Source organism: Strongylocentrotus purpuratus, unplaced genomic scaffold (genome assembly GCF_000002235.5).
Source record: "Strongylocentrotus purpuratus isolate Spur 01 unplaced genomic scaffold, Spur_5.0 spur5_scaffold_4, whole genome shotgun sequence".
Taxonomy (NCBI): Eukaryota; Metazoa; Echinodermata; class Echinoidea; order Camarodonta; family Strongylocentrotidae; genus Strongylocentrotus; species Strongylocentrotus purpuratus.
Window position 1 is genome coordinate 9,221,082 of NW_022145610.1, and position 14,693 is coordinate 9,235,774.

The following is a 14,693-nucleotide window of genomic DNA, read 5'->3' on the forward strand; positions in this document are numbered from 1 at the left end:
AGCGAGCTCCGCTGTGCCGCACTCCCTCTCCGTAAATTTTGAATGCATAGCCATAGAAGCGATAGAACTCTGTACTGGCCGGTGGACCCGATCAATAATTCCCCTGTCTGTGCTTACATTGGTTTTTCTCACAGTACAGTTTGTTCAGAAACCGTGCTACGTTGACGCATGCAGATAAGTGACTGAATGATCATCTGTGGTTAGAAACGTATACCGGCAACTGGCAGTTATTTCATGGATTTGAAGTGTTTATTGTGAGTTTCATGAAGCTTTCTGTGAATTAATAGATGAAATTCACCGACAACATGTCAGTGCCGCTGTGGAAAATCGGTTTGCTGCAAAAGAGGCAAAGGAAAAAGGAGGAAGAGAAACGGAAAGAACGGGAGGCGGAAGAAGAAAGATTGAGGAAGCTTCCGCCATGGAAGAGGCAGGCAGAACAACCGAAAACGGTCATAATCATCGACAAAAACAAGACGCCGAATCCAGTGGATTTGGCAGAACTATCAAAGCAGGCGAATCCTTCCAGTAAATCAAGTGCTAAACAAACGCCGGGCCCGCTGGTTAATGGTACCGCCCATGTCCAGAAAGTTGACAGCGGTGAGTCAGCGGGAAACCGAGGGAAAGCGGGGCGAGATGAAGCCGACAACGGGGCTGGAGCTGGAGGGGTGTCGGAGGAACATTGTCCACCGGTGCACCAGAACGTCTTCTTGACCTTAGAAAGAAAGAAAAGGAAAGCTCCTCCACCTCCTAAAGGTAGCCAGATAAGTGTGATTGCCTCAAATGTTCCTGTAGTGACAAACGATCCGCTAAAATCAGCAAATTCAAGTAAAAAGACATTGCCATCTGAACCAACAAATTCTGCAAATAATAAAAAGACAGTGACGACTGGTTCTGAATCTGTAAAGGTAAAGCATATACAGCAATCGAAAGAGTTGAATGGACCATCAGTAATAGGTAACAAAACACAGAGCAGTACTACTAAACCACTATCAAGTGATGATATTATTGATAAGAAGAACTTGAAAGAGGATGTGCCAAAATCCAAGACTAAAGATTCTGCTCCATCGATAAAAGTTGGTAACATTGAACATGTATCTACCACAAACTCAAAGACGAAACCATCAAGTAGTTCTGCTGCAAGCTCATCCAAAGAGACTATATCTTCTCAAATAAGTAAAAAAGAGGAACCTAAACAACCTTCTGGATCGATTACAGAGATACATAAAGTTTCAGGACGAAGGGCACAGGGTAGGAAGAAGAGTATATCAGAACTGAGCAGTCTATTTGGGGGTGCAATAACACCTAGTAATAATCCAAAGTCACCACCTCCAAGTCGTTCTGCTCAATCTGGGCCCTCAGAAAAAGTGAAATCTCAGAAAACGTCCAGTGATACAAAACCTGCCTCGACTGCTTCTTCTCCATCAAAACCAAGCAACTCTACATCATCAACCAAAACAGTTGTTTCAACAAGGGGACAGAGTGTGAAAAGGGAGGATAGTCCGAAACCTGATGAGAGCAAGAAAATTGTGAAAAGTAGTACTACCAAAAGTGAGAGCAAAAGTCTTCCTGCTGCAGCCAAGTCGCCCTCGCCATCTCGCAACAAACCTTCTCAAGATTTACCCGCAAGTGAAATCATAAGTTTGACAAATGAAGGGCCACTTAAGAATCGAAAAGGACAATTGGTAAGGCCTTCGTCTGTCATTGATGACGAGACGGAAGTGACGACGATATCGCTAGAGAGCCCTCGATCACCACAGAAGAATAGGCTGTTAAAGGCACAAGGTTTGGCAGACTCTGGGGATGACGCTTCCAGTGCAGGCACTGCAAAAGTAAGCAATGGGTCACCAGAGAAAAGAAAAGCACCCAGTGCACCTCAACCAGGCAAGGTCAATGATGGGTCATCAAATGAGACTAAAACAAAAGATACAAATAGCACTGTCAGCAAGGAGGACATATCTGGAAGTACCAAACCATCAAGCACATCCATCAACAAGGTTGAGGATAAGAAGGTTGATTATCCAAGGAACTTCAGAGATCCTAACTATGTTCCAAAGAAAGAGGAAGTTGCAAAGACAGAGGACACATCAAAGAAAGAGAAAATTCCATACCCTGCTGAATTCAGGAAGCCAGTTGTTGCTGATTCAACCAGTAACATAAGCCAGGACCCTGTAAAACCTGCACCATCCAAAGTATCTGTTGAGGATAGTAAGAAAGAGCCGGTTGTCAAAACTGTAAATGTAAGTAAGAAGTTAGATCAGACAAGCTCTGATGCCACTGTAAGTGCAACCGACAAAAAAGTAAGCGAGCAGAAAAAGGTTCCTGTCAAAACAAAGGAATCACCAGTGAAACCAACAGCAGAGAGCCACATCCCTTATCCCGATGACTTCCGAAAGCCAAAGCAACAACCAACGAGCAACAAATCAAAAGACATCAAAAAGGATATTGTGAAACCATCGGATCTGCATTCAGAACCTCCAACTGCCCAGAAGAAGGACGACAATGACAATGTAACGTCGGGTAACATATTCGGAAAACTTCGTAAAATAAAGAAGCCTGCACAAACAGGTATCAGTGTCATTCAAGTGGGAAATGACAGTTCCAAGCCGACGGTCGATAACTCACCGAAGGCACCGCCCTCGGGTCTCTTAAATGTAGGAGGTGGGGGTGGCACATCGACGGGGAAGAAGAAAAATGTTGTGAAGAAGTTTGAGAAGGTGGAATTCATTGGGTACAACTCTCCCACTGGCAAAGCTTCAGCACTCAAGGCAGAAGGAAAAAGCACCAAGAAGGTGAGCCATTTTACCTTGGAATTTTTAGATAATGGATAAGGTGTTGGTCAAATTGAGGGAAAAGGGTGGGGGTGGGGGAAGGGTCTATTTCTATAGGGAAGTGATTCATTTTGGTATTACAATCTGAACCAAATTTCAGGTAACTTAAAACTGTTAACTTCTTTTTTTAGACAGATCTTTGACTAAGTCGTCATAATCCAATTCGTCTACATATGTAATCTTCATCTGGGTTGCACTTGAAACCAGAAATATGAAAAAAAATTGTGAGACTCCAAAAGTAAAGAATCATCTTTCTAATTATACATGCTAAAAGTAAAAATAATCCCAAAATACTTCACTTTAAAGTTTCATTCTCCTAGAAGTATTTTTTTCTTAAGTATGAAAAAAAAGAGATAATAAATGCAAACAACTGTAGAAGATCAATGTTAGGATATCTTGACAACCATTCATTCTACTGATTATTTTTTGGCAAATTTGTTCAAATTATGTGTGCTGGAAAGGTTTGAGTTTCTTGACGATTGGCAATCTTCATACAGGACAAAACAAAAAGAGAATCCCCTTGTCTTGTACATGTAAGGGCCAAGTCATTGAATGAACCAAATTTCGTCTTTATATGAGTGTTTAGTAAAGTTTGATTGAGGTACAGGCACATACATGCTCAGTTAACCATGACTAGTTTTAATGTATATGTACTGTAGGTCTAGACATTTAACTTGAATTATAACCTATTGTTATCGAAGGGATATTCCCTTTCTCACAATCTCTCACTCACATTCAATGATGCACGCTTTCTCTATTCATGTTACAGCAAATGATTTTAAAAGATAAATGAAAAGAAAAAAAAGGCAGACACCTATTTAGTCATTATTGTGTAAGATTCAGACTTTGAACCCCAGCCCCCCACTCAGTGTTATTTAGGATATGCTTGTTCCCTCACTTTGAAAGCAGCCCCCCCCCCCCCTCCATTATCTCAGGACTGCCAACATTTCTGGCTGTTCCTGCCTTGGAGACCCCCCCCCCCCCTAAATTACAATTCTCGGGCCGGACTTTGTCACACGAAAAGTACCCCTTTACCAGAGATTTTGGGAACACAAATGCAGCCCCTTCGACCCCAAAGTTGGGAGGGGGGGGGGGGCGGGCTTCTAACACAGAAATACTGATATTTCTTTTATTTACAAACTTCCTTTAAAAAAAACGATGATGCTGCATGTTGGCTGGTACGTACATGTAATGCTGTGACAATGATGACATGAACTATTTGATGTAATTAATGTATTAGCTACATGTTAGGCTTACTACATGTATGAACAAAAAAATACAAAATTCATGCAATGTCCTTTGAATATGTAGTGTAGAGATCATTCTTCCTTCTCCCCTTTTTCTTGATTTGAAAAACAGATATTTTTATAGCACTCATAACAGGCAAGGTGCTCAAAGCACATTACCCTTGCTCTAGGTAGCCTACTGAGTTTGGTGCTTATATAGTTATCAAGAAATTCTTTCCAAGTCCCACCGGTATGCCATACCTGGCCCTGGGTGTAGAGTGACTAATAGTAATAATAATAATAATAGCCTAATAGTCCACTCCAAATTTTATTAAACCGAAACGGAAATTCTTTTTGCCCAATTGATCGTGAGCCCGGCAGCCACTGAGCAGCGCCAGATCGACGTTGCTCTATCCCTTATTGCTGAACGCCAAACAAGGTAGCAACAACTCCCATCTTTTAACGTCTTTTGGTATGACGCGGCCGGGGTTCGAACCCACGACCTCCAGGTTATGAGGCGGACGCTCTACTGACTGAGCCAACATTCCGGTAATGTAAATTAATGTCTTGCCAAACGACAATAGGGTGGTGTTAGGGCTTGAAACTGTGACCTTGTCATGTCCAGTCGAGTACAAACCACATTACTACAACACCTTTGAAAGAAATGGGAATTAAGTTTTCATGCCTTGCCTTTTCTGTGTTTGATGAACCACAAAGAATAACATCAAGATTTTTTAATTACATTTTTCTGAGAATTCTTTTTTCCTTCCAAATCTGATATGTATGTTAGTAGTCCTTGTTTATTTATCATTCAGAATGGTTCCTCTTTTCCTGATAACTAAATCATTGTTTTATTTCTGTGCTTAGTTTCAAGAACGTATGACTACCTGATCATACTCTCTAATAAATGCGTGTACAGGAGAGACATCCATTTTGGCTTTAAAGAAAAATATTGTGTGATTTGTTTAATTTTTTTTTTTGGGGGGGGGGAGGGGGGGGGGGGGGGGGGGAAGGGAGGCATTTAGGGATAACTTCCATTTTTCCAACTTTCCAATAGAAATCCATCGTTTAAAAATTAAAAAATTTAACCATTCTCAAAAGAGTTTTTCAACCCCTATTTTGGAATGGATTAATATGAAGTGGTCCCTACATGTAGTAAAATTTCAAAGAATGTCTACTTCCACTCCTCTGTAATATACTACAGTGTTTATATATCTATAATGAGGTTGATATATTGTACATGTATAATGTAGGCCTGTGGCTTTGGATGTGTAATTTGTTGGAGGGTTTAACTTTAATTTTATTTGTTTGAGAAGAGAAGAGAGATAAGTGTGTTTGATTTTCGTGAGATCTTTGATAGAGGTTATAAAACTTTGCATTCCTCAGACTAATTATGATATTCGTGTTACCAGGCACCTTAGGTGCTTGCTAGTTTGTCCATAGTCCATACCTCAAGACCAGTCTAGATTGAATACCTTTGAAGTTTGAAACAAAACAGAGGTCTAATATGTGAAGATAGAGGGAGAGGGGGGGGGGGGGGTGTAGCCTCCATCTTCTAGTAGACATGTTTTGTTTCCCCTCTCCAAAATGCCTACATGTATTTAGTAGGAAATAATATGTTCATTTCCAACAGGCTCAGTCCCTAGGTCTTAATAACTCTAACCCACTATTTAGCTGGTACATATTTATTTAACACTTAACCTAAAATACAATCCCATCCATGATCCCAAGTTTTAGGAACTTTCTTGCCCTAACAACTGTGTCACCAGATCAAATGATGTACCTAAAGCCTCGGTTACAAATGCCATTACGAACTGCTTCGAACGCCGTACAAACGATTTTCAGACAATGGAAATTCGGGAAGACAATGGAAAAACAGAGATTCGTACGAAATTATCGTTTGTATGAATCTTTGTGACCGTAGCATATATCACTGCAAAGACAGCATGTACATGTGTCGGGACTAAATTGTTATTGTCATACAATTTTCATTTGTCACTTCATGTTGAGCAAAGTCACAGCTTTCTTAATTGCAAGCCCACCTGATCCCAAGTCACGCTCGGGATGCGCTGCTCTCTGCTTGTAAAGTTTAACCCTTCTACTCTTGTCATAAATTTAACAGATCAAATAAAATGATGCAGGGCCTCTGAAATTACATACATCCCAGGTCATCATACTTTATAGGATGTGCTGCTTGTAAGGTTAAACTCTTCATCTTTGTCACCAAAAGATAAATAGATCAAATATGATGTTTCCAATGCCACTCAAATTACAAACACGACAGACATGTATGGACTACCACACATACCCGTATATTTAATGAGAAAAGGTTTTTGATTATTGCCCCCCTCCCCTCCCTCTTTCTTTCTTTCTCTCTCTCTCTCTCTTTCTCTCTCTCTCTCTCTCTTTCTCTCTCTTTCTCTCTCTTTCTCTCTCTTTCTCTCTCTTTCTCTCTCATTCTCTCTCTTTCTCTCTCTTTCTCTCTCATTTTCTCCCCCTCTCTCTTGTACCAACTACCGTTCCCATTTGTATTCAACCTGGCTTTGATTGTTATTGAATTCATGATATTCCACTACACAACTGGCAATCTACATGTATATACCAGAACATATTTTGGGGAGAAGCTGTGTAGATTACAAGAAGTCAGAAAAAGAAAACTATTTGTAAATAGCCAAGCATTGAGTGAACATACAGCTTTGATAGAGTTAGATGTACACAACATGTATGGGCCTACACATACAGGTAGACATAAACACAAAAGGAACTGACCAAAGAAACATACAAAAGTCTTGGGAAACTGGGAGTCCCACATACTGGGCACTAGCTTGTAACTCGTGACCATAACACCCACGGAAACACGGCCATGCCTCGATCCTTCAAACACATGTCCTTCTTTTATGTAGGACGGTGCTTAAGTCCACTCCTTTTGTCCTTCCCTTTGTTTGGTAAAGGTTCTTCTTTTCACACACCCCCCATTGGCTCTTGCCCTCGGTCCCTATCAAATCATAAGGAACCATTGTCATGGAACCCCTGCTGCCCGATGGTGATGACATCATCGAAGGTCAGCCGCATGTCCAAAAGTGGTCTACTTTCTATCATGCAGAGTTCCTTCTTCCTTTGAGGAGTTGGAAAAAGTTAGAATAACCATGATGTAGACACAATTTTGTTTCCTCTATTGCACACCATTTTTATTCAATTGTGATGAGGATCCAATCCAATCCAATCCAGGAATGTATAAAGTGCCAATATCTACATGTAGTTGCCTAACCAAGGTGCTGATGAGACTGAAAAACTACCAAAATGGCAAAAAGGATCTACAGTACCATATTATATGACTACAAGCCTTCAAGGATGTATGTTTTGAATTACAGCCAATTTGAACGCCTTTTTTTTTTTTTTTTTTTAAGTAGGACGTCTCTGTAGTCATTCTGTATAGACAGGGACTTTAGTTTCAAGGGAGACTCCCTGGTTAGTCGGCATGGGAGATAATGTTTTTTGCCTTATTAAGGCATTATCATGTAATGATGTTTAGCATGCCATGTAACCCTTTAAATTTTTGTCCTGAAAAGAAAAAGTTCTATTCTATCTCATGTGTTTTTGTAATCCTAGTATGTCCTACCAAGCAAATTTCATAATTTGTTTACATTAATGATATTAAAAGAACGATGAAAAACAAACTCCAATTATTTCTTTATTACAAGGGCCAGTACTTCACTTTGCTTTTGAATAGAACTACATTATCAATGGTTTTGTGCGGTAGTCATGATTCAGGACTGCATAAATGCATCTAAATGCTGTACATATTTGCCACCCCCAAATGTCAACTTCAAATTCCTTCCAAATGCTTTCTGCACTAAAAAAAAAACCTACCGGTATTTATTTTACCTCTTAGCACAAGATTTAGTAGCACCATTGCAATTCAAATGCCACTTTAAATGCTTCAACTCTTGTATTTTGTGTGAACTTTTTGCAAATGTTTCATATGGGTCTGTTAAATATGTTATCATTCAAAGTACATTTATAATGCGTACATGTACATCATAAAATTAGACCTATGTCATATGAAGCAGTACATGTATACTGACACTTGAACAATCAAAGCCCTTCAGACTGTAAACATTGGAGAAAACCAAATTAGACAAAAGGGAGTCAAAGTTCGCAGTGACGTCAGTGCATGATATATTCTCATTGTATTGTCACTCGTTCGTCTTCCCTTGTTAAATAAGTATTTGGTGTGTGTCAGCTTTAAATGCAAACAGTAACTCATTTAGTGATTTTTTCCTTCTGTTAACAGTTGGTGGTATTCTATGGTAAATGTCGTCATATTGGAATATACCGGTACACCATGTACATTGTAGGTTTGCTTACATGTAGACTGCTTTTTTCAACTTCTCTTTTCTAAATTTTGTCCTTGATCCTGTTGTAACGGGTGCACAAATCTTTTGTGACGTAGGAATCTCTATTGTTCCCCGTCTTTGTACAGTCAGTATCGTCTGATATTGTAGGTTTTTTTTATTGTGGGTTTTTATTAACTGTCTGTCAAACCTGAAATATGTGGTGTATGAAAATTTATAGAAAACAACAAGAAGGTCAATTTTGTCCAAAAATAAATCCCCAGCCAACAGGGTTTTTGCCGGTCAAGGAAATTTTGTTAGTGTTTTGACTTTGGGAAGGTCAAGTAAAAATTTAGAAATATGGAGTTTATCTAAAGGATATATCGATATGATAGCATATAGCAATAGAAAAGGATATGGGAATTGGGAACCCCGTAATAAAGCAATTATTTCATTTGTTCATTTTTTTTCCATCTTCATATAAAAACAATAGATCATTACAACAATATACATTATATATAAAATTACATGCAATCATACAAGTTAACAGTATCAAAGACACCAAAATTTACTAGACGAAAATGAGAAAAAGGGGAACTAAAATAAAGGCCTTATAAAATAATTTGAGCAAGATAAAGGCATTATTCCTCAATTTGATATACTTTTTTCATTCCCACTAGCATACCTCTGCTGTTACAATAAAGATTTCAGCCCACTAAAACAAATAGACAACAAAGAATGCTTTTGGGGAAACACCCCCTTACTTTATTAGCTTTATTAGTTAGCCTGAATTTAAAAACCACCCATTTCTATGATCTATTTTGTTCTAGTAAAAATTTGTGAATCTGTTTTCATGAATTTCTTGGTGTTTCTTTGTCATAATTCAAGGACACTTGACATGTCATTACCATCTTATGATTAAATATTTTTTTATATTATCAAGAACATTTTGAACCCTTGGAAATTGCTCTAATTTCTATAGTTGATCACTTTGCAGTAAAGTATTTGTCATTTACAAGTATAACTTGCTTTTGTGAGGTACTCAAGAAATTAAGATTTTGTAGTGCTTACCGGTAATGATTTCCCCTTGGTGGCAGTTGAATGAACTGCAAGAAGGAAATTATTTTTGTCTGACTAATTCCTTATGTGATTATCTTCTTTGGCTACATGTATTACATAGGCTACTGTGTGGCAGGTGTCAGGGACCTTCTTAGAAAACCCATAAATGGAAGAACAGGAAATAAATGTAATCATACTATTCTAGATCAAAGTGAGAGTACAGTATGTTATGACATCCATGCAGCCTACAGAACATCATATTGTTTAGCGCATTTTAATTGCCATATGAGCATTATGTTAATTCGATCACTACATAGTTTCATGTTGTTATGGTCATTACCAGCAACTGATATTGATGGCATATAATGTAGGTCTGTCCTAATTTGGTAAAACTGACATGGTTAATTGTATGCTTTCTTAAATGTAGGTTTGCAGCCTACTGTATAAGGCTAAAGTTGTACCACAAAATAGGATCTACATGTACACATGTAGGTATACATGTACATGTAACAATGGACGTGCACAATATGCCTTCATGTACATGTACATGTGTATCAACATTACAACTTACATGGAGATAATTTTGACCCACATTCCTAAAAATAGAATGATTAAAAAAATACCCCTCTGATTATCAAATACTCCTCTGACCATGCATGTCCATGTCTCTGTACTGGTATACTTATTGTAAGTTTTGTATATAATTGTTTCACATGATTATTGACTAGCAGTTATATGATTAGTGATTACCCCCCGAACTTAACTCCGACCCCTTTTCTTTCGTAATCCCTTTTCCTCTAAAGAAACCAAGTAAGCCTCTCCCCCAAATAAAGGGCAGCCACGCCAAATCCTCCTGCGCTCTCTCTCTCTCCCTCCCTCGCCCTTCTGTGGGAGTCGCCCATGGACCAGTGGGTGATCTATTGTTATGCGTCACTCAAAAGCGACCATACAATCAATGGAAACTAACCAAATTGGTGGGATACTACCCCATTCCGCGCATTCCAGAGATCTGTCTAGCTCACTACCTGGTGTGTGTGTGTGTGCATGTAAAGCCTGTACTCGGTAGGTACCAAGAAATGCTCTACTGAATATAATATTCAAAGTGGTTTCATACCGGAGTGTTGGCTCAGTCAGTAGAGCGTCCGCCACACAACCGGGAGGTCGTGGGTTCGAACCCCGGCCGCGTCATACCAAAAGACGTTAAAAGATGGGAGTTGTTGCTACCTTGTTTGGCGTTCATCAATAAGGGATAGAGCAACGTCGATCTGGCGCTGCTCAGTGGCTGCCGGGCTCACGATCAATTGGGCAAAAAGAATTTCCGTTTCGGTTTAATAAAATTTGGAGTGGACTATTTGGCTATTATTATTATTATTATTATTATACAGTGACAGTCGCATACATATTTCCGGATCTTCTGAGGTTAAAGATATAGACCGGTAGTGGTTAAAGTTCAGAGGTTTAGATGATAACACTTTAACCTAAATTCGCAAAAAAGCAGAAATATATGCCCAAATGTTCATTGTTGAAGTGCATTCGCGATATCTATCCAGGCCGGATCAATAAGATAATTTATCAAATATATCAATTAGTACATGTAGGCGGTTTCCCGGCAAAATTTGTATCATCACATATTAGTCAAAACATATTCTTTCACATGATTGGTAATAAGAGCTTCCATTTCATTTTTTGAGAGTGTGGCTTTTCCAAAACTGGTCTATACGACTCCAAAAATGTATCAACCAAAGAGAAACTGGCTTTAAAAAAACACAGTATGTGAGTGTGTGGAAGAGGTTCCTGGGTTACAAGGCATTAAAATAATGAATATTGTTGCTACTTGTATGAATTATAAACATTAGATTTTTTAAAACCAAAGATAACATTCCTTTAAAAGAATAGGCTATGAATGATGTTTGCTACATGTCCAATGATGTTCTAGGAACACAAATTTAACATACACTGTACATGATTTATATTTGATCAATAGTACTGAAGTCTCAATGGACAATATTTAAAGGAAAGTAATTGTTTGGGTTTCACTTTAAGTTTACAAAGTGGTCTATAACTGCTATCGACAGGAAAATGTCAATAAACTCTAGATTATACAACAAATTAAAAATATTTAAAGCACTCACTTAATTGATTCATTCTACTAGGTTATCGCTTTTGAGATGATTCTTCAATCTAATTTGGAAATAATTTGGAAATAATGACTTTTATCTGTTGTAATGATATTAACTCATATTAATACCCATAGAAATATGTTTTGAACTCATTTAGATCAGTGCATGCTCCAACATATCAAATGAAAATGATGTTTGATGCTCTGTCCATCTCTTGAAGCCAACTTAAGTCTGTGTAAAAACATGAGTACACTGTAAATGCCCTTCTGGTGCTCAGGGACCCGTTTCTTAAAGCCTTTTTCAATGACAAATTACAAATATCAGTGACAAATCTGCTGATAACCAATCAGAAGCAAGGATTTCACTAGCTTAAAACAAAAACTGTCATTTGTCACTGGTGACAAGTTTTGTGAAATTGGGCCCAGAATACCGATTCTTCTTCCTCTGAGGGCGCGTTCATGCTTGATTTTGACGGCCAGAATCAGGCATCTGTTACGCGTTTAGTTTAAAACACGGTTGCGTCTTAGCTCACTTTTGTAGAATCACCGAAAAACGGCGATCACGATCGCCGATCGTAAACTCACAAAAAGATGCGTTTACAATTTGTAAACGCGTTTAAATGGGGTCAACGCACTGACCTCTAGTGGGTCTACGTAGCATGCACAGTGAAGGTTTGCGAATCCAGCTGGAAGACCAATTAAGGCCACACACTGAGAATTGCCTGGGGGAGCCAGAGAAGTAAGCATGAACAGTGCATCGTGGAACTGCGATCACGATGAGCGTTTACGATGAGCGTTTCAGATCGCTCATTCTGCCTTCAAAATTTAAGCATGAACGCAGCCTTAGTCTTACACTAGGGACACACATGCAAAGTACATGTTCCAGACTTTCCATGCGTGGGAAAGAAAACAAAATTCAGCTAGAAATGATTTTTCTTTATTATTTTCATACTCCATTGAGCTTCTTTGACATCATTTGTTATTTTTTTTGTTATTGCTTGACATAACACAGCAGGAACATGTACAGAAAAAATATATCTCTTTTATATAAGTTTATTCCCTTTCATAAGCTGCACTAAAAGAATATTACTTTTGCATCATGGATCAGATTGTAATTTTTTATATTTTGTATGCTTAGAGCCTGTATTGTTTTTTACTTCTTTCATTTAAGACAGCGCTAGTCACTGGCTACCCCTAAGAAGGCCTTTACTGCTATTGACAATATGGTTTTCTAAAATGTTCATAGAAATACCTGCAGATTGTGTACCAAAGTTCTATAGAGTAAAAACAGTGCAATATTTTTTAACTGAAGCACAACTTCAAAAGAATAATATAGAGATATCGACTGCTTTGAGAGGCCTGGCTGTTTTATAGGCTCAAGGGAACGTGTGCAGATCTTGCCATAGGCGAGATGTGCAAGTTCCGAGAGCCTATAAAACAGCCAGACCTTGAATATTAAAGCAGTCGATATGTCTTTTATATGCAGAATTGAAACAAAAAGCTACCAAGAATTCTTACCTTATAAATCCTTTTATTGAATAAAGATTGGTTAAAACATCACATAAAATCTAAAAATTTGAGAAACTGTGTTTATCTTCGCTGGAAACATAACTGAAAGTTTCAATCATTTTGGAATTGCAAACAAAAAGCACTGTATGGTGTCCACGCTCGTACAAAGAAGATTTTAACACGTAAACCAATGGGGATCTGAGCACAATTTATTTATTCGGCCTGTTACCCGAGTCAACAGGCATCTTTAAAAATACTATTGACCGGTAGGATGGTATGAGGGCACTGTTCAAAAGACTATTGACTGGTAGGCGGATATGAGGGGAATGGCTAAAATCATGACTGCAACATCGACCAATCAGATGGCTACAATGTAGATTTCTAAAGCGAGGTATATAAATAATGATAATACTGTATACACTACTGCTACTATACTACGACTACTACTATTCCAGCACCACTGCCACCACCAACACCACTACCACTACCACTGCCACCACTATACTACTACTGATGATAATGACAACAACATTAACCATAATAGTAACATTTTATATAGCAATTAGTGCTAATGTTTTGAAGCGCTGTACTATTATTACCCTTGCATTAGCTGAGGTTTTTTCTGAGGAATGACTATGAGAAAGTTGGAAAATCTTGGGTGAAATGCTCTATTTAACCAGTAAATTGGGCAAATAATAATAGTGATGGAAGTTTGAAACTAATTTGAAAGTATACCAAAAGCTATATCAGTAAAAATTCAGTACCATCTATAATTTAGTGTGAAATGCAGACTGCATAGCTAATTTCGCAAACACGTACATACAGTGTACATACAGTATTTGTATTTACAAATAACAAAGTGGGTTATATTTATATGTGTACTGTCGATGTTGATGAGATATGTAATCAATCCACCCAGAGACACAAAAGGGGGTGGGGGGGGGGGGGGGTAGGGGGCTGTCTGCCTCCATGCATTTAGACACATAAGCCTGTGGTAGGCACTGCTTAAAAATCCATTCTGCCGTCACCTGTTGCCTGCCATCTCCACTCAGCAAAGCCTTGGAAAGTGCGATGCATGCCAAGCGTGTGTTTTTCCCCGACCAGTCTCAAAATATTGAGCATTAATTATTTACCGTTTCACCAAGGAGTTCGTGTACAGAGTGGTATGAAGCCATGAAATTTATATATAATTCTTAGCAGCTGATATAGATAGTGAAATGTAGGGCATACTTGTATAAGAGAAATTCTTTAATGCAGACATATATGTTTTCTTTTGTGTGTTAAATGCAATTTAGAAATTCAGAGATAGCATAAAAATTTGTCTGTGTAATGCTGGCCAACACTGTCAAAATCACAGTGTTTTTTATGGAGAAATGTAAGTTGGGGGGGGGGGGGGGGGGGGGGGGGGGAGAGACTTTCTTGATCAATTAACAAATCAAATTGTCTGAGACATATTTTTAGAGGAAGTAGACTACCAACAGTGAAGTGTAATGATGAATAAAGCTTCCTGGGTATGTACTGTTAAATCAACGTACATGTGTATTTGCTACTTTAAAACAAATCAAAATCAACTAATATGTGAATTAATCTGTACATGTACTATTAGTAAGGGATCTTG

General features: G+C 38.4%; 1 protein-coding gene across 1 annotated transcript in view; it reads left to right on the forward strand.

Annotated features, from left to right (window-relative positions):
* LOC579862 (nucleolar protein dao-5) overlaps positions 1–14,693 on the forward strand; it is a 32,933-nt gene continuing 18,240 nt past the window's right edge. Inside the window, exon 1 of the mRNA XM_030998269.1 lies at positions 1–2,789. Coding sequence (XP_030854129.1) covers positions 288–2,789 — 2,502 coding nt within the window. The 5' untranslated portion in view covers positions 1–287. The remainder of the gene's footprint in view (positions 2,790–14,693) is intronic.